This window comes from Prionailurus bengalensis, chromosome B4 (genome assembly GCF_016509475.1).
Source record: "Prionailurus bengalensis isolate Pbe53 chromosome B4, Fcat_Pben_1.1_paternal_pri, whole genome shotgun sequence".
Taxonomy (NCBI): Eukaryota; Metazoa; Chordata; class Mammalia; order Carnivora; family Felidae; genus Prionailurus; species Prionailurus bengalensis.
The window spans coordinates 24,879,386-24,905,547 of NC_057358.1; the positions used below are offsets into that span (position 1 = coordinate 24,879,386).

At 37.5% G+C, this 26,162-nt stretch overlaps 1 protein-coding gene across 1 annotated transcript in view; it reads right to left on the minus strand.

Moving 5' to 3' along the window:
* Nucleotides 1–5,856: 5,856 nt before the first annotated feature.
* The window catches only part of MASTL (microtubule associated serine/threonine kinase like), a 35,380-nt gene continuing 15,074 nt past the window's right edge, over nt 5,857–26,162 (minus strand). The window contains exons 5-12 of the mRNA XM_043565051.1: nt 23,674–23,780; nt 23,076–23,226; nt 20,393–20,565; nt 16,753–17,901; nt 15,295–15,436; nt 9,658–9,771; nt 9,474–9,575; nt 5,857–6,822 (exon numbers count right to left, since the gene is read on the minus strand). Coding sequence (XP_043420986.1) covers nt 6,665–6,822; nt 9,474–9,575; nt 9,658–9,771; nt 15,295–15,436; nt 16,753–17,901; nt 20,393–20,565; nt 23,076–23,226; nt 23,674–23,780 — 2,096 coding nt within the window. The 3' untranslated portion in view covers nt 5,857–6,664. The remainder of the gene's footprint in view (nt 6,823–9,473; nt 9,576–9,657; nt 9,772–15,294; nt 15,437–16,752; nt 17,902–20,392; nt 20,566–23,075; nt 23,227–23,673; nt 23,781–26,162) is intronic.

The following is a 26,162-nucleotide window of genomic DNA, read 5'->3' on the forward strand; positions in this document are numbered from 1 at the left end:
TGCATCCCAGAGGATTTGGGTTGTGGTGTTCTCATTTTCATTGGCTTCCATATACTTTTTAATTTCTTCTTTAACTTCTTGGTTGGCCCATTCATTCTTTAGTAGGATGTTCTTCAGTCTCCAAGTATTTGTTACCTTTCCAATTTGTTTCTTGTGGTTGATTTCAAGTTTCATAGCGTTGTGGTCTGAAAGTATACAAGGTATGATCTCGATCTTTTTGTACTTACTTAGGGCTTATTTGTGTCCCAGTATATGGTCTATTCTGGAGAATGTTCCATGTGCACTGGAAAAGAATGTATATTCTGCTGCTTTAGGATGAAATGTTCCAAACATATCTGTTAAGTCCATCTTGTCCGGTGTGTCATTCAAAACCATTGTTTCCTTGTTGATTTTTTGATTAGATGATCTGTCCATTGTTGTGAGTGGGGTGTTGAAGTCTCCTACTATTATGGTATTACTATCAGTGAGTTACTTTATGTTTGTGATTAATTGATTTATATATTTGGGTGCTACCACATTTATACATAAATGTTTACAATTGTTAGGTGTTCTTGGTGGATAGACCCCTTGATTATGATATAATGCCCTTCTGCATCTCTTGATAGTCTTTATTTTAAAGTCTAGATTGTCTGATATAATTATGGCCACTCCAACTTTCTTTTGTTGACCATTAGCATGATAGATGGTTCTCCATCCCCTTATTTTCAGTCTGAAGGTGTCTTTAGGTCTAAACTGGGTCTCTTGTAAACAGCATATAGATGGATCTTGTTTTCTTATCCATTCTGTTACCCTATGTCTTTTGATTGGGGCATTGAGTCCATTGACATTTAGAGTAAGTACTGAAAGATATGAATTTATTGCCATTATGATGCTTGTAGAGTTGGAGTTTCTGGTGGTGTTCTCTGGTCCTTTCTAATCTTTGTTGCTTTTGGTATTTATTTATTTATATATATATATTTTTTTTCATCTTTTCTCCCCTCAGAAAGTCCCCCTTAAAATTTCTTGCAGGGCTGGGTTAGTGGTCACAAACTCCTTTAATTTTTGTTTGTCTGGGAAACTTTTTCTCTTTCCTTCTATTTTGAATGACAACCTTGCTGGATAAAGAATTCTTGGCTGCATATTTTTCTGGTTCAGCACACTGAATATATCCAGCCACTCCTTTCTGGCCTGCCAAGTTTCTGTGGATAGGTCTGATGCAAACCTGATCTGTCTTCCCTTGTAGGTTAAGGACTTTTTTCCCCTTGCTGTTTTCATGATTCTCTCCTTGCCTGAGTATTTTGTGAATTTGACTATGATATGCCTTGTTGAAGGTCGGTTTTTGTTGAATCTAATGGGGGTCCTCTGTGCTTCCTGGATTTTGATGTCAGTGTCTTTCCCCAGGTTAGGAAAGTTTTCCACTCTGAATGCTCACATAACCCTTCTACCCTTATTTCTCTCTCTTCTGCTTCTGGGACCCCTATGATTCTGATGTTCCTTTTTAATGAGTCACTGATTTCTCTAATTCTTAAATCATGCTCTTTTGCCTTAATCTCCCTCTTTTTTTCTGCTTCATTATTCTCTAGAAGTTTGTCCTCTATATTGCTGATTCTCTGTTCTGCCTCGTCCGTCCTTGCCGCTGCTGCATCCATCTGTTATTGTAGCTCAGTTATAGCATTTTTAATTTCATTCTGGCTATTTTTTACTTCTTTTATCTCTGCAGAATGGGATTCTAATCTATTTTTGACTCCAGCTAGTATTCTTATTATCGTGATTCTAAATTCTGGTTCAGACATCTTGCTTGTATCTGTGTTGGTTAAATCCCTGGCTGTCATTTCTTCATGCTCTTTCTTTTGGGGTGAATTCCTTCGTTTTGTCATTTTGAAGGGAGAAAAGGAATTAATGAGGTAGAAAAATAAAAAAATTAAAATTAAAGAATATTAAAATTAAAAATTAAACACACACACACAGACACATACACATCAAATAGATGATGCTAGATCCTAGGTGTGTTTTGGTCTGGGTGTTGAAATTTGTTTGACAGATTAGAGAAAAAAAGGGGGGGGGGGGAAGGAAATTGAGAATTTGAAAAAATGAATACACTGAAATGGACTAAAATGAGATGATGGGGGTAAAATAGAATTTGAAAAAATAAACACAAAAATAAAGAATATAGTAGAAAAAATTAAAGACAAATATTTTTAAACAAATTAAAAATAAATATTAATTTTTCCTTTTCTGTATTTAAGAAAAAGAAATGAAAAAGAAAAAATTTAAAAAAAGAAAAGATGAAATCGTTTGAAAATATGAAAAGGTGAATACACTAGTAGACTAAAATAAATTGATGGAAGTAAAATAGAATTTGAAAAAATTTACCTAAAAGCAAAAAATATAGTAATAAAAATTAAATGAAAATATTTTTAATAGAAATTGAGAGTACAAGTGAAGTTTTTCTCTTTCTGCATTCAAGAAAAAGAAAATAAATGAAAAAGAGAAAAAAAAAGAAAGAAAAAAAGGAAATTGAAAATTTGAAAAGGTGAATACACTAAAGTAGACTAAAATAAAATGATGGAAGTAAAGTAGAATTCAAAAAAATTTACACAAAAGTAAAAGATATAGTAATAAAAATTAAAGGAAAATATTTTTAATAAAAATTGAAAATCAAAATGAATTTTGTTTCTGTATTTAGGGAAAAGAAAAGAATTGTAAAAGAGAAAAAAAAAAAGAAAGAAAATTGAATAGATGAACCTAACAGATTGAAGAAGGACTGAAATTGCTTCGTTTTCCCCTAGAAGTCAGTCTATGTAGCGCTTTATAGTCCATAAATTAAGCTGGCAGTAAGACTTGTGTTGTTGAAGAGCAAAGTTGGCCCAGGTGGGCGGGGCTCAATGTAACAGCTCTGCTCTCCACTAGATGGCACTGCTAGCCTACTGGGATGGATTGTTGTGGTGCTCGTAGGTGCTTATGTGCACGTGAGGGAGCAGTGAAAATGGTGCCACCCAGCCACCCAGTCTGTTCTCCCAGATCAGCAATCGTGCACTCATCCTCTGTCTTCAGCTCTCGTCCACTTCATGCTTTTTCACTCTCCCTGACCAGGCCCCAGGCAGTACCTCTCTCCCGAGTTTTGTCTCAGATGCGGCTGTTTTCCCTGGCCCCTTACTTCCGAAGGACTGCGGCTTTGACCCGTTCAGCCCCTCTGCGGGAGGGTCTCACTGAGCAATGGCCGAATGAGCAATGGCCGAATATCAGCTACACCCAGGAATGCACTCTGGACCCTGCTGCTGCCAGTGACCCGAGACTGCGGCCAGGTGCCAGCCCACCCCAGAAAAAGTTCATGAGACAATGTAGCAGCAGTGTTTCAGGGATTATGGAAAATCACAACACACATCTGGCACCAGGCTTCACCCTTAATGACCTTGCCCCAGCACCAGCGAATGTGGCCGCCTTCCAGGATCTGTTGGGACCAGATGGCTTCAACAGTCTCTACCAAATGTCCTTCCAGCAGTGGAACCGCATTGCCCCATGTGGCCCGAGAACGTCCCGGACCCCACTCTGTTCCTGGGAATTCGCCCTTCCAGCCAGAGCACTGCCAGGTATTGAGCTGCAGAGTTGCAGCCTTTGCACTCCCCTTGTTTACATTCTTTTAAAAAAAAATTTTTTTTAATGTTTATTTCTGAGACAGAGACAGAGCATGAGTTGGGGAGGGGCAGAGAGAGAAGGAGACACAGAATCAGAAGCAGGTTCCAGGCTCTGAGTTGTCAGCACAGAGCCCGATGCGGGGCTCAAACTCACAAACCGTGAGATCATGACCTGAGCTGAAGTCAGTCACTCAACCGACTGAGCCACCCAGGCGCCCCCCTTATTTACATTCTCAATGGAATTTAAACCCTCTCCTTTCTCCCTTTTTAGTCCCTGCAGCGGTTCCCTACCTTTCATGGCTTCTTGGTCCCCAAGTTCACCTCTCTGCGCCACCTACCTGTTGAATTTTGTGGTTCAGGTTGTGCAGATTGTTGTGTTAACCCTCCAGTTTTCTAGGTGGGTAGGATGGTTTAATGTTGGTCTGGCTGTATTTCATGGACACAAGACACACAAAAAACTTCCATGCTGTTCCGCCATCTTGGCTCCTTCCTGCTTTTGTTGATTTTGATGGGAGTTCTCTGCCTCCTAGATCTAGATGTATGTTTCCTTCTCCAGATTAGGGAATTTTTCAAATATTATTCTTTGAAATAAAATTTATGCCCCTTTTCTCTCTTCTGGGGTTCCTATAATACAAATATTATTATGTTTGATGGAGTCACTGAGTTCCCTAAGTGTATTCTCATTTTGTGTAATTCTCCTTTCTCTTTTTCATTCAGCTTCATTGCTTTGTTACTTTGTCTTCTAGGTCATTAATTCTTTCCTTTGCTTCTTCTAGCCTTCAGTTCATTGCATCGTGTGTTTTTAATCTCATTTATTGCACTCAGCATCTCTGATTTCTTTTTAACCTTTATCTCTGTGGTAAGGACCTCACTGATGTCTTTTATTCTTTTCTCAAGCCCAGTGAGTGTCCTTATGATTGTTGCTTTAAATTCTATCAGGCATTTTACTTTTGGCTATTTCATTTAGATCTCTGGCTGTGGCCTTATCTTGTTCTTTCATTTGGGATAAATTCCTATCTTCACATTTTGTCTAAGTCTCTGCCTTGTGTGTGTGTGTGTGTGTGTGTGTGTGTTTGCGTCAGAAAAGCCACTTATGTCTCCTCATGACAGTCATAGCCTTATAAACAAGTCCTATATTGCCCAGGGCTGGTACTTCAGGGAGTGCCTTTAATGTGTTGTATGTACTCTGCTTTTGTGTTCTGGCTGCTCTATCCTTCATGGAAGTCGTCTGCAGAGGCTCTCCTTGCCTGCTGTGGACAGTGTTTGGTACCTGGCCTGAATGTGGCAAGTTTTAACTAGGTGTGCTTTGTTCTGCTTGTGAAATGAGTCCTGTCACTACCTCCACTGGAAAAGAGGCCCTGCAAAACTCTCTTGTTGGGACATATGGTGTGGGCAGGTGTTTGTTCTCATCTTCTTGGGGAGAGGCCTGCTGCACTGAGACTGAGGCAAATGTGACTGAAAAGGGCAGCTCCACTGGGACACAGGGGGATGGTTCTTGGTGTGAGCAAGTTAGTAGTTAGTATAGGCACAGCGCTACTTCCCATAGGTGGCTCTGTCTTTATGCTGATGGTTGGGGGAGGGAAATGGCACCAGGTGGTACCTTTATCCCCAGAGAGGTGTCCCTGTGAATGCTGTCAGGGACACACTCTGAGAAAAGCGAGTAATCTCCTGTGTCCCAGGCACTCTTCAGATCGCTGTTTCCCTGCTGTCTGTCCCTGGGTTTTTTGCCTGCCTTCTTTCTAGGAGCAGAGTAGTGCCCTCTGGGTTCTATCCTAGCCAACCCCACTGACCTTTAAAACTTCAGGATGTAAGCTCCCCTAGTTGCAAGAATTCATGAAATTCAGCCCCTCTTGTTTCCCAAGCCAATGGCTATTGGGAAACCTTCTCCTCGTGTGTTCCCCTGTGTGCTTCTCTCTCTTGCCCTCTGTGACCATAGCTCCCTGCCCTCTGCAGCAACCAGGATACATTTTTCTCCTAAAGCATGTCACCATACTTCCTACGTTCTTTGATGTAGCCTCTTCTCTCCCTTTAGTTGTGGAGTTTGTTCTGTCAGTCTTCAGGTCTATTTCTGGGGTATTCAGGATGATCCGATAGTTATCTAGTTGGGAGGAGGTGGGTGCAGGGTCCTCTGCCACCATCTTCTTTGACTACTCATCCATTTATTTACCACTGGGTAACAAACTATTATAGTGAAGCTGAATCTTGGTGTGTATATATACTTAACAGAAGGATGTTGACAGTATACTTTAAGTGTTATATTTATTAAGCAAAAATAAATTATTATTTATTTTTAGGGATCAGGTTGTTTCACATAACATTGTATGTTTTATTTATACAAATTGTTTTAAGTTGCAAACCATCACATTTTTCATTAAAATTGAACAAGCTGTTTAATTGCTATAGCATATCACACCTAAGCCCTCCAGTACAATTTTAAGCAAATATGTATTGTTGAGAAAGTACCAGAAGCAGTCGAGGCAGCAAGACTGTATTCCTAGTAAGGTAAACAAAAACCTCTTCCCTTTTCATTCCTCATTCCCTAAAGGAGTTACACCACCAAGTGAAGGAATTTCTCAGCTACGGGTTTGAGGCCACAATTGCAACCTTAAATGATTGCTCTTGAGATTGCAGTTTTTGCAGGCAATCATGTCCAGCTAAATTACATTACAATAAAATTGTTATTTTAACATCAAACTGGATGATAGACTGAAATCTACATGTGAGAGAAAAGCTAGGCTTGAGGCTTGCTCCTCTCTTAAAGGAGTAGTGTTATTCTAGTTTTATTGACACATTAGTTTTCATAAAGTGCAGACACAAAATAAATAAGGTGAAAAAGGTCTTGAAGCTCTATATACAACTATGAGATTAAGTAAGTTACTGGTTATGTTCTCGATAGCCTTTTAACTCTGTGGAAGCTGTAATATACATTAAAAGCTCATTGATCCAAGTAACATAATGATTCTTTTTCCCCTTAGATCAGTCTACTATGAAGGAATATATAATTATGCTAGCTTATTCTATAAAACAAGATTAAAGACAAAATTTATGTGCTATAGGCTAAATCCAGATACAGTCAGGTGCTGAGCATTATTCCTGGCTTCAAAATAGGATGTATCTGTTTCACCATCTGGTTGGGGTATGAAAGGCATAGTTTGATGCTGCAGATTTTCCCAGTCCACATCACTGAAGAGAGGATGACATTTTAGCTCTTAGGGAAAATATAAAACAAAACATAGTATTATGACACCATTGCCTAAGTAAGTACTGTTTTACAGGAATCAAGACAAGGTCTCACATGTATCTTGCCCTTGTTTTGCTTCTCACATATGTGTTTAATTTCTGTGCAACTACATACTTCACAGCGGCACATACTGTGTTATTTTGTATAACACCTGACATATGACAGGTGCTTGGTCTGTATTTGTCAAATAAGCAAATGAAAGATTTGCCTTAAAAGAGGCCTATCATTCTCATGCCTCCATCTTCTCACATAATCCCTGCCTTGATGAGATAAGAGCTTGGCCTACTTCCTGTTCTGGGATACAGTTTCCACACCACTGATCTTCAGGATTAATGCCCACTTCTCATTCCAAGACAATGCTGCCGGTTTGTATCTCTGCAGTCCTTAGCACCATCTTTTGTCCTATGTAACTTTGCTAAGAACCCCATCCTCCACTACCTTACTTTCTTCCATATGCTCCATCCTTATCCTTCATGGTAATTTTAACACATACATTGATGACACTTGTGAAACATTCTCTTCATGGTTCTTTGACTTTGATTTCATCGACTTGTATCTCCATTGTACGCTTCTTTAGCAGTATGGGCACATCCGGAATCTCTACTGCTTCACTTACAAGATCTCAACTTTGTTCCTCTTTTGAACTACATTTCCAGTACCTGTCTTCTTTGCTAATTCCTTTTACCTACTAAAATGAAATTATGGTCTTTTGATCACACTTGTGATATTTAGTTGCTAGACACAACCTTCCCTCTCCTCAACCCTTCACTTTGTAAGACAACAATAAAGATGTTGGCAAAAAATTAAGTGACCGGGCACCCAAGCGGCTCAGTCAGTTAAGTGTCCGACTTTACCTCAGGTCATGATCTCACAGTTTGTGGGTTCAAGCCCTGCATCAGGTTCTGTGCCAACAGCTCAGAGCCTGGAGCCTGCTTTGGATTCTGTGTCTCCCTGTCTTCCTGCCCCTCCCCAGCTTGTGCTCTCTCTCTCAAAAATGAATGAACATTAAAAAAAAAAAAGAAATCAAGTGACAATTAAGGCATTACTTCAAAAAAAAAAAAAAAAAAACAGCAACCAATTTAAGGAAAATACTGTGAGAAGACCACACAGACAAGAAATAATTATGTGTCTATATTGGGAGTGATGAGTTGGGAAATCAGTATGTCTACAAGTTGGTTTTTCCCTAAACTAAAAGATTGGTAGGAAAACAATAAAATAGCAAAAATAATTCACATTTAGAGAATTTGTCTCTCAATTGTTCAAAATAAATGCCTGAGCATGGATTACTTTAGAGTTACTTAGCAGTAACTCTTAAACTGTATCTGGATGTGACAGGATGCTTTATGGCTCTCTCATCAACTGAACTCACTAAGGAATTCTAAGCCAGTTTAAGATGAACTCAACAAACAGTTGTTGAAACAACTGTTTCTAATCAAAGACTACTCCTGTCATCTGCTTCACTATGTAAATTGTTCATTAAACAAACAAAAATCTGAGGTCATTGGTGCTGAGGTTGCTGTTCTTCTGTCTCCACTTATTTTCACTTACTTTGTCCTTTGGGAAGCAAAATTACCCCAGTTGAGAACTGTTCTAAAGTAATTTTCAGAACTGAGGTTTCAAATGTCTGCACCCTCAGTTTACATAGGATTTTTCTCAAATCTCACTCTTCACAGAGGTCTTTCTGACCACTCTATCTAGCAAATCTCTTGTCAACACTTTGTATCTACTCACTTGCTTTATTTTTCTTTCCAGGACTCACTGCTAGATGGCATTATGTCATGGCTGTATCTGTTTACTTTTTGTCTTTCCACTAGAGAGTAAGTTCTACAAGCACATGAATTTTAGTCTGGTTCATCCCTGGGTGCAGCATTGCCTGGCACCTGAAAGTCACTCTACAGGATTTGTGAAATAAGTGAATAAACTGTTGATCTTATTTGAGGGAGCACCTAGAAGCTGTTGCAAATGACATATTATCAAAGCTCGTTTTTCTAAATACCTTACATCACATGGAAATGCATCTGAGGACATAACTGAAGACATAACAAACATATATACTTTGTTACAAGAAAGATTTTAAGGCAGGTGACATTAAATCTAATTTGAATCTCAATTGAAGCCAATGGGTTTTTTGTTTCAAAATTGGAATTTAATAACCCCTGCACTGGAAAAAACCATTGAATGGGTCACAAATGTATCAATTTTTCGTATTGGAGACAACCTGGCACCTAATACATTTGCCAGTCAATAATGATATCAGAAATGAAGCAGTATGAAATTACAGAAGATAATTTTGATAAAAAAATATTTTCTGTATTTGTTGATGATTAACTTTATCAGGCTTTAAAAAAATCCTAAGACATTGACAAGATTGTTTTAAGATAATTGTTTGAGATTAGTAAAATTCAGTGAGTGGACATCCTAACCTAATGCATTGAATTTTAATGTAGAACAAGGATCAAGATATCAATGTGTATCTAGCAGGCAAAAATAAACTGAAGACATTTTTTAAACCCAGTTAGCAGTCAGATTATTTGTAGTGTTGTACTAGAACTTGATATCATTACTACCATTCACCTGAAACAAATCAAGGCTAAGAGTTTATTAACATAAGACCTTACCTTTCATTCCAGCTCTCTTTGTATTATCAATAGTTAGAAGTATTTCTACTGCATTTTGAGAATTATCAGATAACTTTTCTTCACCTTCAGGCCATGGGATATCTACAAATACAAATAGCTTGTTGATCATTGTTCAAATAATACAGAGAGATAAATGCGTCTACCTTAACAGAAACAGAATCACCTCTTTTTAGAATATTCTGGAATACTTGTTGTGGTGTTTCATCATTGAAAGGAGGAATTCCTGTTAGAAATTCAAACAAGCAAACTCCAAGTGCCCACCAGTCTACTGCAGGACCTGGAATTTAGGAGGGATTAGTTGAACTTGCAAACATTTTGTACAAATGTTTCATCAACTAAAACATCAATACATGGATATTTGGAAGAAATCAAGGCATTCATTTCCCTAAGGCTTTCTTCTAGCTTCATAAGGTGCAAAAACTCAAATTACTTTCATTTCAGTAACATGGCAATTACTTTACTTTTCTGTTTTCCAGGAAGTTTAGATTAGCAATTAACACAGCTCATTAAAGAAAAGTTAAAGCTATCTTTTGTCACTTACTAATAACTTCTGATATTCTGAATACTTAACATGTTCTAAATCTAAAGATTACTCTCAAAAATAGAGTACTTGTCAATTTCAAATTGGGGGACAATAACATTTAGATTATTCTGTACTCCACTTACTTCACATGGGAGTGAGATGAAGTAGCAACATTTATACTAATTGGAGGACAGCCTGGTTAACAAGGGAAAGCCTTCGTGTTTTAATGTAACCTTACTCTTTTGAAGAACGTAGGGGAACAAATTAGTTTAACAAAAAGTATTCACTTAAACTATGGCTTGCAGTGGTAATTAGGAGATAAGGTTTAATAAATAGGTAAAGCTGATTTCTAAATGAGATCTTTACTGGAAGCATCATTCATATACAAAGATTTTTTTTTAATTTTATTTTTTATTTTTTTAAATTTACATCCAAATTAGTTATCATATAGTGCAACAATGATTTCAGGAGTAGATTCTTTAGTGCCCTTTACCCATTTAGCCTATCCCCCCTCCACAACCCCTCCAGCAACCCTCAGTTTGTTCTCCATATTTATGAGTCTCTTCTGTTTTGTCCCCCTCCCTGTTTTTATATTATTTTATATACAAAGATGTTTTAAATGATTATTATAAATATGACCTTATAATCTGGTTTATACTTTTGTTTAGTCCTCTCTATGAAAAAGTGTTCCTAAGCAAAGGTTAATTTCAGTCAAGAAATGACTATCTTCAATATAAATTTAAAATAGGAATTCTAATCTAGTACTAAATTTGCTTGGAAATTGCTCTTTAAATCCATTTCTCAAAATTCATTACTATGGTTAAGCAACTGCCACCATCCCATTTTCAAACAAGTAGGAAAGCACTGGGGAATCTGCCATTAGGAAAATAATTACATGCATTTAGAGTGCCTTTTTATTGCAAGCCACATAATCTTGTCTTCCCTAAGGAAAAAGTGATGAGAACCATCTATAGGCTTCCATTTCTATAATAACACTATAAAAACATACAAACCACCTCAGTTAGTAGCTCTTTTAAGCACCGCTGAAAAAGAATTATTCCAACAGATAGACAGTATAACCAAATAACAGAAAAGTAGGGGAGAAGTCAGGGGAAAAAACATATGTTTTCATTATTTTACTTAGGTTAGAAATTAGAACCCTTTTCCCAGCTCAGCCAAAATGTACTCATGTCAAAAACATACATGATTTCTCCATGGATATGTCACACATACCCATATATTTGAGTCAAAGTCTAATAAGATCACATATTACGATAGATATAGCAATTATAATATATACTGCTAGCCAGAGAAATAGAACAAACTTGTTTTACGCTATTGGTTTTCTAACTGGAAACCCACATCTGTAATTTGTACATTTGATATGGTTATACCTTTTTGTTTTCTAATAATAATGGAATTAAATAGTTAAGAAAATTCATGCCCTTTTGGAGGTGCTAATTTTCTTTTTTTTTTTTTAATTTTTTTTCAACGTTTTTTATTCATTTTTGGGACAGAGAGAGACAGAGCATGAACGGGGGAGGGGCAGAGAGAGAGGGAGACACAGAATCGGAAACAGGCTCCAGGCTCTGAGCCATCAGCCCAGAGCCTGACATGGGGCTCGAACTCACGGACCGCGAGATCGGGACCTGGCTGAAGTCGGAGGCTTAACCGACTGGGCCACCCAGGCGCCCCTAATTTTCATATTTTTTATGAAGCCTATTTCCTGGGTGCAATAAGAAATCTGCATCTTCACACTCTGCTACTTTTACAAGTTACTTTAAAAATGCATCATGCCTATATTTGCTTTCACAGAGAAGAGCAGTCTCTCTGGATGTCTTACTGCTCAGAAGACAGAATGCAGTTTATTTTTATATTTACTAAATGAGGTGAAAGAAAAAAAAATTTTTCTCTGCAATGTGATCTAGTTATACTTTGACTGTTCAGTTTAATTTGCTTTGCCATATTACTTTACAGAGAAGTTCACTCACCAGAAGTCTGAAATCCTGCACCAAAGAAAAGAGTAATTAGGTACACGGTATTAAAACTGAGTTCATTCTCACATCATTCATTGGACTAGATATAAGTATTGTGCCACATACAAGGGACACAAAGATGAATAAGAAAGATAACTTTTCCCAAGAAAACCTACTCTGGGGAGAGATGAAAATAGATAAATTTGACACGATGTTAAGAGACGTGAAACAAAAATATGCACAAGAAGCTATGGGAAACTCAGCCAGGAGTTCCAAAGTCCTTGGTGGAAGGAGAAGACCATGGAGGACATCAGAGGAGTCTTAGCTGTCCTCAGCACGATGTTTAGAAACAGAGAGGTCAATATAAGAAACAGAATTGCTGTAGTGACTGCTCTTGGGGCCTGCGATTTGGGAAAGAGATATAGTCATTTTTTTTTAAATTATAAATTGCTTTGTATTATTTGCTATTTTAAAAACTGTGGACCAAATTACCTTTATAGGAAATGAAAATCTTAAAATCTATCACTAGATAGCTGAGGTAACTAGATCCTCCCACTAAAACAGTGGCAGGATCCTATAAAGCAAACCTTTCAATTTGAAGCTTACCTTCATACCGGATCCTAGATAGAGAAAATGCAGATTACAGGAAATGAGCTGGCAAACCTGTGACTTAGCAATACGGGCACTGTACAAAGTCAGTTAAATGCCCAGAGGAACTTAGTTGCTCTGGCCAATAATGGGGAATACGGAAGGTCTCTCCTTTCAGCATCACAGAGATTGTTAACAGTATTAGTTGAGTGCTAACCCAGGAATCCTTCTGGAGTGCTATGTAGAAGGAAAACACAGACTCAAGTGTTAAGAAATTTTCATAAGCTTTTGCAGTGGAGACAAATATAATAACATAGGTAAAATGACACAAACTGACATTAAACAGTGTATAAAAAAGTGATATAAAAGTGAACAGCTACTTCCCCATAACTGACCAAGGATGCTTTGTGGAAGAGGTAACATTTGAACAGGTGATGAGATGAGACGAAATTTGATGGGAAGATGATGGGGTTCTGGCTTTTCTCAACTAAGGGAAAATACTTGCGCAAGATAAGGAAAAGCTGAAGAAAGATGAGTCTAAGAAGCAGAATGAGAACATAAGGCTTATAATGAGATTCTTTTGAATCTGCTGGCACCTCGATCTTGAACTTCCCACACTCTGGAACTGTGTGTGAGGAATACATTTTTGTTGTTTATAGAAGGAAAAGAAACAGAGAGAGATTCTTTGAGAGATGAGGCTACTACAAAAGCTTAGAGCCTCCAATGCCATGATCAATAATCTGGATTTTATTTTGCAGGTGGGACGGAGCCACCATGGTTTTTGAAGGAGAGAAGTAGCCTGACCATTTTATGTCTTAAGAGGGAAAATCTGGTGGCAGTGATTATAGACAACAGAATGAAGTTGATGGTCCAGGAAGAGAGCTAGTAAATTAATGAAAAGGGAAAGAGGAGTTTCTTACAGAGGATAGTGACAGAGATGAAAAAGTGAGAAGAAATTCTGCAGGGACAGTATTGGCTGGACTTACCTGCCTGAATGTAGGGGCAAGGTCTGTGCTATCACGAAGGTGGTGGAATTGAGAGAGGGAACAGAGGAAGAGCAAGCTGGACAAGTCCCATTCTGACATACAGCATGGCCAGTGGAAAGCTGAGTAGGTACTTTGTCCATGTGTCTGCTGCCTAAAGAAAGTCAGGATTAGAGCTGGATATTTAGGAAGCATCAGCAAGGACATGAGCACTGAATTCATGGGAGATAGGAGATTAACAGGAAGTAGGTGTAGGGAAAAAAGGGTAAGTAAAGGGCAGGATTGTGAAGAAGAATCTCCATGTTTGGAAGAGCTGAAGAGCAGAGGAGTAGCAACAAAGTAGTGAGAATGAGAAGAAGCCAGTATATCTGACAAGAACAACATCACTGAGGACTGTTAACAACAAAGTGTCAGTGACAGGCGCTGGACTGGATCAGTCTATAGAGTATGCAACTCTTGACCTCGAGGTTGTAAGTTCAAGCCCCACGTTGGGTGCACAGTTTATTTAAAAATAAAAATCTTAAAAAAAAAAAAAAAGAAACAGTGTCAGTTAAATGGAGGGATAACAGTCAGATTGCCAGAGCAAAAAAATATCAGGCAAAGAAAAGAGGCAACCTTTGAGAAGGGAGATGGTGAGGGGAACAAGGATGGAAATTATTTTCATGCTAAGGAGAAAGGCAACACAGGAATAAAAATAGAAGGGGTGGAGGGGGTGTGGGGAAGATGAGACAGCTGATCACCAAAGGAACCCAAAGAAAAGGGAAGCAACTGATAATATCAAGAAGGTGCTCACATTATGGACTGAATTATTTCGCTCTGAGAAAAGACATGTTGAAGTCTTAGTCCTGAGGTCCTTGGAACGTGCCATTTGGAAATATGGTTCTGGCACTTATAATTAGGTAGGTTAAGATGAGCTCATACTGGAGTAGGGTGGGCCCCTAAGCCAATGTGACTAGTGTCCTTATAAAAACACAGCCATGTGACCATGGAGAAACAGGGAGAGCAGCATATGAAGAGGGATGGTTTCAGTGTAGCACCTGCAAGCCAAGGACTGCAGGCAAACCACCGGAAGCTAGAAGGGGTGGGGTAGTTCCTTCACACCTCTCGGAGGGCGCATGGTCCTTCCCACACCTTGATTTCACACTTCCAGCTTCCAGAACTGTCAGACAAGAAGTTCCTGTCGTTTTGAACCATCAGTTTGTGGCACTTTGTTACAATGGTCCTAGGAAACCAATATAGTTGATTCCAGAATGTAGGAAGGGAACGTTCTTCAGAGAGCAAAGGGGAAAAAGAGAGGCTAAGTAAAAATGCCATCCTAGGCTGCATCCAGAAGACGGCTCATTTCTGGCTTGACCCTTGTGGTAAGGGGGGAATAAGTGAAGGTAAGCTCTAATCAGGCTGCTGACTGAAGTTTAGGCCCGACTTTGTATTCCTGAGCCAAAACTGGAACAGACCTTAAGAAGACATTTAGAGCGAAGATAATAGAGCAGGTGGACGGTAGGGTTTCTCTGGATCACTGAGACTGAAACGGAAGGCAAAGAACAAATGGCTGCATGTCTTCTTTTACCATAATAAGTAAATGCCATATTTATGAGAAAAGAGCATCACATGAGTTCATTTTCTTTTAACTCTCGGCAATCCAAGTACCAAAGAAATTTAAAACAATTTTTCCTCAAAAGAAAATGTAAAGATAGAGAACACTTCAAAAACTCAAGATACGGAAGCCTTACCATGGGCCCTGCCCAGTAACAGCTCAGGTGCAAGGTAGTCTGGGGTTCCAAGAATTCGTCCATCATCCACTGGGGCTGCCCCTCGCCTCACACTCTTTGGAGTTCGGTATGGAGTTCCTGATTTGATCTGATTTGGGGTATGCTAATTTAAAAAGAGTTTAATAGACAATAAATATCTCCATTCCTTTTACAGCGAACAGAATTACTAAAACAAAAGCAAAGCTAGGCTGTTGGGCATAAGAGATATACTCAAATTCTTGATCAGTTTTGAACAGTCCTGAAAGCTGGTGAAATTCAATAGTTTAGATAACACCAATTATTTCAGTAAGATCAGGATATGCAAGACAGAATGAAAACATCCACAAGAAAAAAAATTTTTTAATATATATTTATTTTTGAGAGAGACAGAGAGACAGTGTGAGCAGGGAAGGGGCACAGAGAGAGGGAGACACAGAATCCAAAACAGGCTCCAGGATCTGAGCTGTCAGCACAGAGCCTGATGCGGGGCTCAAACTTACAAGCCATGAGATCATGACCTGAGCTGAAGTCGGACGCCCAAATGACTGAGCCACCCAGGGGCTCCAAGAAAAATTTCTTGATAGCATGGATTAATACAAACTTAAGAACAGTCACTGAGGGACAGTGCAACAAATAGGTCATGATCTCACGGTTTGTGGATTTGAGCCCCGTGTCGGGTTCTGTGCTGACAGTTTGGAGGCTGACAGCCTACTTCTGGTTCTGTGAGTCGTCTTCTCTCTCTGCCCCTCCCCTGCTCACACACTCTCTCTCTGTCTCAAAAGTAAAGCAAAAATTAAAAAAGAAAAAAAGATATTGTTATCTCACAAGGACTCTGTGAGACCAGCGGGACAGGTTATCAGCATATTCTACAGACAGATAAACACGCTCTGAGGGAAAGGGATTGCTAAGTCACTAAGTTCTGAATAGGCAACCTGAGTCTTGTGACCCTAATTCAGGGTTTGCACTTTCTATTTTATGATCTCTCTCCAAAGGAAGAAAAAAAAAATGAAACTTTGGGTTTAAGATAAAAGTTTAGAAAACACAAACAACATAAGATTGGTAATACATATTTTCAACTTGTTTCTATAAAGAAAAGAGATCGTCTATGAAGATCCTTAGAAGGCAGCAAGGTAGAGTGGACTCTATATTGTACCTCAGAGTTGCTGTCATCAGGTGAAAATATGTGACTGTAAATATGTAAACATGTGATTGGAAATATGTGAAAGTCTAGAGAGCAGATGGAGGAGCTATATTCAAGAATAAAATTACTACCAGCTTTACCTTTATGCATCAAAACCTCCAACAATCAATCCATAGATTCCCAATAAGCAGAACAGAATTCTATGGTAAATCTCATACAATCCAGGTGAGAGGCAAGTATCTGGCTTTAATAGTTTGTTATAAAGTCTAAACACAAAGTGTTAAAAAGTTATAACATACCTGATATGGCATATAGGATGTTCCTTTTTGAGTAGGGGTTATAGCCATGGGATATGAATCACTATAAACACAGGAAATATCCATTGCGTCTAAAGAGGTAATGCTCATTTTGGATGGTTCTGAGTTACTGGATGCATTAATAGGACTGTTAAAACTTCGAAAAGCTACAGCATTTCTTTTAGATACGGTTAATGTTTTCAACACTTCCGAAGATGGAGCTAACATTTTTTGGCTACTGCCTTGGACAGCAGGATTCTCATCACTTTTTGGCAAGGTACTTTCTTGCCAGCTGGGTGATACCGTAAGTAGACCTTCAATGTTTGATTCTTCAAAAGAGGATTCTTTGATGCTTTTATCTGGATCTAAGGACTGCCTTTCTAAAGAACTTTCCATTATAGAAATTCCTGGAAAAGATGAATCGGAGTCCATACAAATACTTTTAGAAGCTCTCTCATCATCAGAACATAGAAAACTAGAATTTAAGTGCTCCTTCTTACTATTCTTGTCACAATCTTCATCTAGTTCACACATAAGGTTTTTTGCTATCATTGGGATAGGTGATTTTTCTGGTGTTTGTTGTTTATCAATGAAAGAATTGACCAGGTTCTCCTTATTAGCACAGTCATTTTGCTGACCTCTACGTACTGATAGCTTAAGGTCTTGGACTTCAGTTGTTAAGCCTGTCCTTTGATTTATACAACCGTCACTCATTTCATTACTCCCCTTAAGCTCTATACAATTTTTTTTATTCTGTATAATATTCTGACAAGGACTAGAGTCAACTAACTCAAAATTTCTTTTAAAACCTCTCTTCCCAAGGTGCTCTTCAGTCATATCACCAGAATCCACAGCCCATGGATCTGACTGATGAAAAGCAGGCTGTGTTTTGTCAGTGGCCATGTTAATGTTATTTATATCCAGTTCTCTTGCTTCCCAAGAAACTTCCCCAGGGAAGCATTTTTTAGCAGGGTTTACACAAGAGTTTCCAGTCGCAGGGATGGTACCACTGTTATGAATGGGAGAAAGGGCTAACTCAAGATCCTTTTTATTGAAACCTTTGGTCTCGATGGCATTGGTAGATTTTGTACACAAAGGCTTTTCTATTATATTCCAACTCATCATTGTAGAGCCCAGTGCATCATCACTTTCCTGAGAGGGAGGAAAAAAACACCGTTTTAGTTGTATAAAACTGAGATTCTTGAACCTTTCAAACCTGTTGACTTAGGTGGAATAAATGACCCCATAAACTATTATGCTACCTATTCCCACTTTCCAATGGAACCAAAAAACAATGATAAAAGAAAATTAGAAAACAATATAAACAATTATAGCATGTATTTATATATATTTTGAGTAAAACACTAGTCTAAAATTCAAATTAACTACAGTGTGTATTATAATTTAATATGTATTTGTATATCATTTTGGTCTTCTGTAACACATATTTGATACAAATTATTTAAGTAGGACAAATTAATAGGCAACATTTTCAGGCAAAATTAAGGGAAATTTGAGGCAAAACTGAGGGTAAGATTACATTATGTATATATCTGCTTGGCAACAGCGGTATAGATGATTCTGTTTTGAATTATAAAATGCACAGGACTTAAGACATAGTTAATGGAAAATCATAGGCAAAGATTTTGTTAATGTAAACATATATCACTTTGTACAAGTATAATAAAGCCAAGCTGACAAAGATGAAGCTAAACTAATAATTTCTAATTAAAACCCCAAAATAACAGGAATTAGAATTCACTGTCAACAAGATGAAATGATCTTGCATTAATAACAAAATACTTTTCGTAAAATCTGTTTGAATTCCAACTATCTGCAAGTGCTCTTGTATGATCAGAGCTTTGTACAAAATATTATAAACTGGTACATGGTATTCAGGAGTTTTACAAGATTACTCAATTACAGTGTTATCTTTAGTAAAAAGTACTGCCTGCTTTTGATATGTGAAAATCAAACTTTAGTAACTTACTTAGTAATAATGAGTGCATGATCATGAACAAAACTAACAAAAATCCCTAAATTACAACTCATAGATCTGCAAGATCATCCAAAGATTAGCACAGGGTTTATCAGGATTCCCTTGTGGTCCATGGTCACTCTTCTGTTTATAACTTTTTTTTTTTTTTTTTTTTTTTTTTTGAGAGATCGATCAAGGCGGGTAGGGGCAGAGTAAGAAGCAGAAAGGGAATCCCAAGCATGCTCCATGCCCATTGCAGAGCCTGATGCAGGGATAGATCTCATGACTGGTGAGATCACAACCTAAGCCAAAATCAAGAGTCAGATGCTTAACCAACTGAGCCACTCAGATACCCCTCTCTGTTCATAACTTGAGAAAGACTGCTATAATCTAATCACTGCATTCCCCAAGTATGCAGAAGTGGGAGGAAGAAGGTAAACCTGTGTATAGTTTGAAATATTATACAATACACTTTCTTGAATAGGAAGAGGTGAATTAACAGTATTAGGAATGGAAATCTGTTTATCCTGTAGCATATATTACCTATAGAGCAGCCTATAAGAGGAGATTGAGAAAAATAATTTGACCTTACTTCTAGAATACAAATATCCAATAATGAAGAAAACTATATTACTGAGAATAAGGGACAAATACAATCTAAATTATTTACTCAAATTGAAGGTTTATTCTTTGTTTATTATCATTATTCTAATCTAGCATTATTTCATCTGTACTCTATGAAGGATACTTTATTATAATTTAAAACTTTAGGATCTCTCAGCTTTAATACTTATTGGCTTTAATGGCTTAAAAAAGGCAAGAACAGAAATATATACATGAAGTAAAATAATTTTAAGTGACTCCACTTAGCAAGCAATTTCCTTAGAATAAAAACTTTTTTTTTTTTTTGAGAGAGAGAGAGAGAGAGAGAGCACGAGCAGGGGAGAGGGGCAGAGGGAGAGAGAGAATTCTAAGCAGGTTCCACGCTCAGTATGGAGCTAGATATGGGGCTTGATCCCACGACCCTGGGATCATGATCTGAGCTGAAATCAAGAGTGAGATGCTCAGCAGACTGAGGCAACCAGGTGCCCCTAAAATAAATACTCTTTTTTTTTTTCAATACACGAAATTTATTGTCAAGTTGGTTTCCACACAACACCCAGTGCTCATCCCAAAAGGTGCCCTCCTCAGTACCCAAATAAATACTCTTAAAGGCACACCTGCATTACCTTTGTGGTCTAAAAGTTATTTCTGATCCAGAAGAGTTACCATTCCACTAAATGAGAAACTGGCAGAAAACAGTGTAGAAGGAAGTAATATAAGTTTTAAAATAAGACTTAAAAAAAAAAAGTGCAACAAGCTAGTCATGGTAGGGAATTAAAAAAGAAAAAGAAGCCCATCTAGATGCCTATGAGCCAAACATTTACTATCAATTGTCTACAAACTTGTTATATATTATTAATCATGAATAATTCCATACTTGAATGAGAAGTGAAATATTTAAAAATAATTTGACAGAATATACAGGAAAATGAAGACTACTTTGACTGCTGTTCATGTAACAGTTTCATTTCCTTACAGAATTTACATGAAAACGTGTAAGGCGTCTCTATCCTCAATGGGACGTACAAAACTGGCTTGGGTTCAGATAAATGGCACTCTCACCTGGCAATCCTTTTCCCATGTGGGACTGCTGTGGCACTCAGACTCCACACTGGACGCAAAGGTGTGAGACTGGCTGCTGGCACTTGACGTAGCCAGCCTTCTCCTGGATTGCAGGAGATTGGAAGTTAGGCACTTCACAGGCATCCCAGGATTGGCAGCAACTGTTTCAAGACCTATAGGGAAGAGAAAATATTGAATCTTATGTCACGGTTTTCTGAGTTCCTCACTGAACTTGAAACTTTGCAGAAAATTAGGCAGAGTATTAAGTACGGCACACCAGAACTCTTTTTTGTATAAACAAACCACAAGGATGGCTCAAGTGTTTTTGGCACACAAGTACCAATCAATGTTTAGGGGGAAAAAAAACCCTCAATATTCACAAGTGAAAATCAGGACAAAAGAATTCAGTTGTAATTAGGAGGAAATCCATTTTGAATATCCATTATCCAATTTGAAACTCTTCTCGATAAAGGAGCATTACTGATGTTCTATATCCAGGTATGATTTAAGATTGGAATGTGACTAAATTTACTCAGTTCAATTTGTATTTAATTAAATGAGGTTTATGTGCGTACAAGTATGAATTACACACATCCATAAGGGATTTTCTTTTAATACTACTGGGTACAACAAGTAACAGTGAACTAGCTGACAGCAAACCAGTACAAGAAAGCAGCATCCTCTACATGACACGTGCTCCTTATTTACATAATGATGCTAAATTTGTGGTTCCTTAATTTATAATGAGACATGATAAGCAATTATGCTTTTATTATATGTGCATACACAGATTTTCTGTGTATATAAAAAGATATATATTATATATACATGTGTATATACACACACACACACACACACACCTTTTCTCTTTCCCAAAGAGGGTGAACATGACAAGTAAATTCTTACAGTTTTTTTGATTTAACAAATCTTGGCACCTTAAAACTAGAAGTTGAATTTCAATGTCCATCTAAAACAACGGTATTTTTGGTACATAAACCCTCTCAATGAAACTCCTGAAACTCCTTGGACCCTGACCTTGATATTTGACTAAACTGCTCAGCTGCCTTTCCTCAGTAATGTGGGAATTTGTGTCTACCCCAATGCCAAGTGCATACTGTGTATTTGCTAATGAGTTCTTTCTGGATCACTGATATGATCAGACCATTCCTTTCTTTGGAACTCTTGATGACTCCCTGTTTCTACAGCTTAAATTCTAGGTCCCCTGTAATGATACTTGATCCTTCCCATCTATCTGCTAAGTTTCCTTTCCCATTGCACGTGCTTCTGCGTTCTCACATAGCGCATTTAATCCCCATTATCTGAAGATGGAATACTTCCAAGTGTCCGTGCCTTTGCTCATGCCTCTATCTGAAATGCCCTTTTCCAATATACTTGGAGCTATTGCTATATCTTTATTGAAAACCCATTCCTGATTTTTCCGGTTAGCGCTTAACACTTTCTGTGTTGCATCACAGTATCCTTCTTACGGATTTTATTTTATAGGATTGCTATTGTTATCCCTTTGTATCTATAATCAACCAAACTTACAAGTTCCTTTGAGGCAAGGAATTCTTTTACTCATCTTGATATCCACTCAGTGACCAGCACGGTGCCTTGCCCCGATCTAGTTCTGACTAGAGTAAGAAACGACTAAGGGAGAAGCAATTATTTTCACTTCAAAATAAGGCTATAGTAACATTGGCATATTCTGTATTTTAGTAGTTTTGCGCTTATCAAAGCTATAAATATATATTTTCAGCCATTTTGATTTCCACAGAAGTGATTTTGACAGAAAAAACAAGATTCCATGAATTTGGAAGAAAGGGTCAGTGGACAGAAAATTGTATTTGCAATCAGGACTTGGCTAACCCACTTACTAGTGTGTAATTAAACATTTCCAAACATTAGCTTTCTCATTTGTAAGTGAGATATCCTAGATATGTAAAGATTTGAGGACCAAATTCAAAATGAGGCAACATCCATGAAAACATGTATTCCCAAGATGAAGAACATGAGTGCAGAGAACTAAAACATCCAGTGTTGCTAAGTTATAGAAGGTAAAGTTAAGTGCAATAAAATGCCCCATTCTCTTCCTCTACTACCTTTGTTTTTTATTGTGTGCTAATGAAAAAATTTTATCTTTGCTTCAACTATTTTATTTCAAAATCTTTTGAAAATCATTTTATAAGGACACACAATATTACAGGTACTACATCTTGTTTATATAAGATTTCCAATGACCCAGTACAGTGAAATTTACCTGATAATCATTCTAATACTATGCTAATTGATGAATATCTCATTAGCTAGATAATTTATCCTGTTGACTTAAAGATCTGCAATAGGGGTGCCTGGCTGGCTCAGTCAGTAGAACATGTGACTCTTGATCTCAGTGTTAAGTTCCAGCCCTATGTTGGGTGTAGAGATTACTTAAAATCTTCTTTAAAAAAAAAAAAAAAAAATATATATATATATATATATATAAATATATATATATGTATATGTATATATATATATGACAATCTGTGTCAGAAATGGCATTAACATGAGGAAATATAGGAATGCCCCAGCCTGTTCAAGAATTTGCATTTCAAGCTCATATTGGAAATTAAAAAATTTAAAAACATGTTGTTCCTCAAAAGACACACTTAATGGAATAAACTACCTTTTCTTTTATACTCACATGAGTTTAGTAGTTTGCTACAATGAGGAGTAGTATCCTTGTGATCTACAGACATAGGACAAATTAGTCCTTGAGAAAGCTGTGATGTTTCAGATACATGGGTTGAAAGAATATTTGCAGACTCTTTGTTGTTTTCTGCAACTGGTGTGTACTATTAAAGAGAGAAAAAGAAAAACAAATGCTAAGATTTATCTCCACGAAAACACCACCTAAATACATAGACTGTTATACCACCTAAGTAGATAATGTGAAAGTAACTCACTATGCTTGATATTTAAATTTATTTTGATCAGGGGCACCTGGGTGGCTCAGTTGGTACAGCATCTGACTTCAGCTCAGGTCATGATCTCATAGCACATGAGTTCCAGCCCCACGTCTGTCTGTGTGCCAACAGCTCAGGGCCTGGAGCCTGCTTCGGATTCTGTGTCTCCCTCTCTGCCCCTCCCCCACTCATGCTCTGTCTCCCTCTCTCTCAGAAATCAATAATAAACATTAAAAAAATAAAAGAAATAAATTTATTTTGATCATTTATTAAAAAAAAAAGATTTAAAACTTTAAATGGGCATGTTATGTGAGTTTTTTCTAATTAAGTACTTACAAATCCCAAAGAGCTGATGAGAGATAACACCTGTCCTGGGGTTCTTGAATAATCTTGTCTGGGTTTAGCCATTGATGGCGTTGTAAGGATATCCATCATATTGATATCTATGTATGGAAAAAAAAGTATATGAAATTCTTTAAAAACTTCAATGTCACTGACTTACTAGTCAATAATCATCTCTTCTGAACTTTGTTGCCCTTTCCACATTAACGTTATCTATAAAATTAGCTTGAGTAAGATGAACATATCCAGTGAAGCCACCATGCTGTAAACATATACAACCAAGCAGACAGAGAAAGACTAATACTGTATGATCTCTCTTATATATGGAATCTTAAGAAAACAAAACAAAACCAAGCTCACAGATACAGATAACAGATTGGTGGATGCCACAGGCAGGGGCAGGGGGTAGAAGAAATGGATGAAGGGGGTCAAATACAAAATTTTAAGAGATAAATATTTATTAAAAAAAAAAAAAAAGTGGGGCACCTGGGTGGCTCAGTTGGTTAGGCAACTGACTTTTGATTTCAGCTCAGGTCATGATCTCACTATTTTTGAGATCGAGCCCTATGGTCAGGCTCCATGACACTGCAGAGCCTGCTTGGGATTCTCTCTCCTTCTCTCTGCCCCTCTCCCTGCTCACTTTCTTTCTCTCAAAAATATAACACTAAAAAAAAAAAAAAGCAAGTGCTTGAAATCATTATAATTTGATAGAACAGAGTCTTGTACTGAAATGAATAGAACACCCAAATTAGGAGTCATCAAGATGCCTGGGTGGCTCAGTCAGTTAAACATCCTACTTTGGCTCAGGTCTTGATCTCACAGCTTAGGGTGAGTTCAAGCCCTGCATTGGGCTCTCTGCTGTCAGCACAGAGCCTGCTTCAGATCCTCTGTCCCCCTCACTCTCTGCCCCTCCCTTCATTCTCATTCTCTCTCTCAAAAACAAACATAAAAAAAAAGGAGTACTCAGTCACTAAACAAGAGTATTATCTAACTGGCAACAGGCACTCTTCTATGAGACTTTTTTCTTTTTTTTGAGAGAGAGAGAGAGACAGAGAGAGAGAGAGAGAGAGAGAGAGAGAGAGAGAGAGAATCTTAAGCAGGCTCCATGCTTAGCATGGAGTCCGATGCGGGGGTTGATCCATGATGCTGGTATCATGACATGAGTTGAAATCAAGAGTCAGATGCCCAGCTGACTGAACCACCCAGGAGCCCCTGTGATATCAGACTTTTAAAGGTAAACTGAAAGTTTGAACCTAACAAATTTTATTGATTCTACACACTGATGAAGCAAGAAGGACTAACAGGTAACAACAAACATCTTGAAGAATATTTTATAAATTAAATGTTAAAAATGTTATGGCAGTGATTTATTGGATATAACTCCAAAAGCACAGGCAAAAAGCAAAAATAGACAAATGGGGCTATATCAAACTTAAGCACTTTCGCACATCAAAGGAAATAGTCAAAAGAATGAAAAGAACCTACAGAATGGGAGAAAACATCTTCAAACCAGTTATCTGATAAGGGGTTAATGTACAGAATATATAAAGAAGTATAACTCAACAACAATAAAAAAATTCAATACTTATCTAATTAAAAAGTGGATAAAGAACTTGGACAGACATTTCTCCAAAGAAGATATACAAATTGTCAACATGATTATGAAAAGAGGCTCAACATTAGTAATCAATGGAAAATGCAAATCAAAACTATAATGAAATATCACCTCATACCCATTAGGATGGTTAGTATCAAAAACAGAAAATAAGTAGTGTTGGCAAAGATGTGGAGAATTGGAACCCTTGTACATTGCTGGTAGGTATGATAAATAGATAAATAGTGCTGCCACTATGAAAAACAAATGGAGTTGCCACAAAAAATTAAAAATAGAATTACTGTGTGACACAGGAATTCCACTACTAGGTAAGGTCACAAAAGAATTGAGAGCAGGGGATCTACAATATTTACATCCTCATGTCCACTGCATTATTCACAATAGCCAGGAGGTAGAAGCAACCTAAATGTCTACTGACACATGAATGGATTTAAAAAAATAGCATATATATGTATAATGGAATGTTATTCAGTCTTTAAAAAGAAGGAAATTCTGCTACATGCTGCAACAAGTATGAACCTTGAGGACATTATGCTAAGTGATATGGTAGTCACCAAATGACAAATGCTCTGTAATTCTACTTATATGAGGCATCTAAAGTAATCAAACTCACAGATACAGAAAATAGAATTGTGGTTGCCAGGGCTGAGGGGACAGGAAAACGGGGTATAATGCTTCAGTTTTGTAAGATAAAAAATTTCTAGAGATCTGGTGCAGAGCAATGTGAACATGGTTAACACTACCCAACTGTACACTTCAAAATGGTTTTATATTATGTTTTTTACCACTATCAAAACAAAAAAACAAAAAAAAACCCCAAAAAACCACCACCAACAACAACCAAATTCAGAATCTGTATACTTAAAAG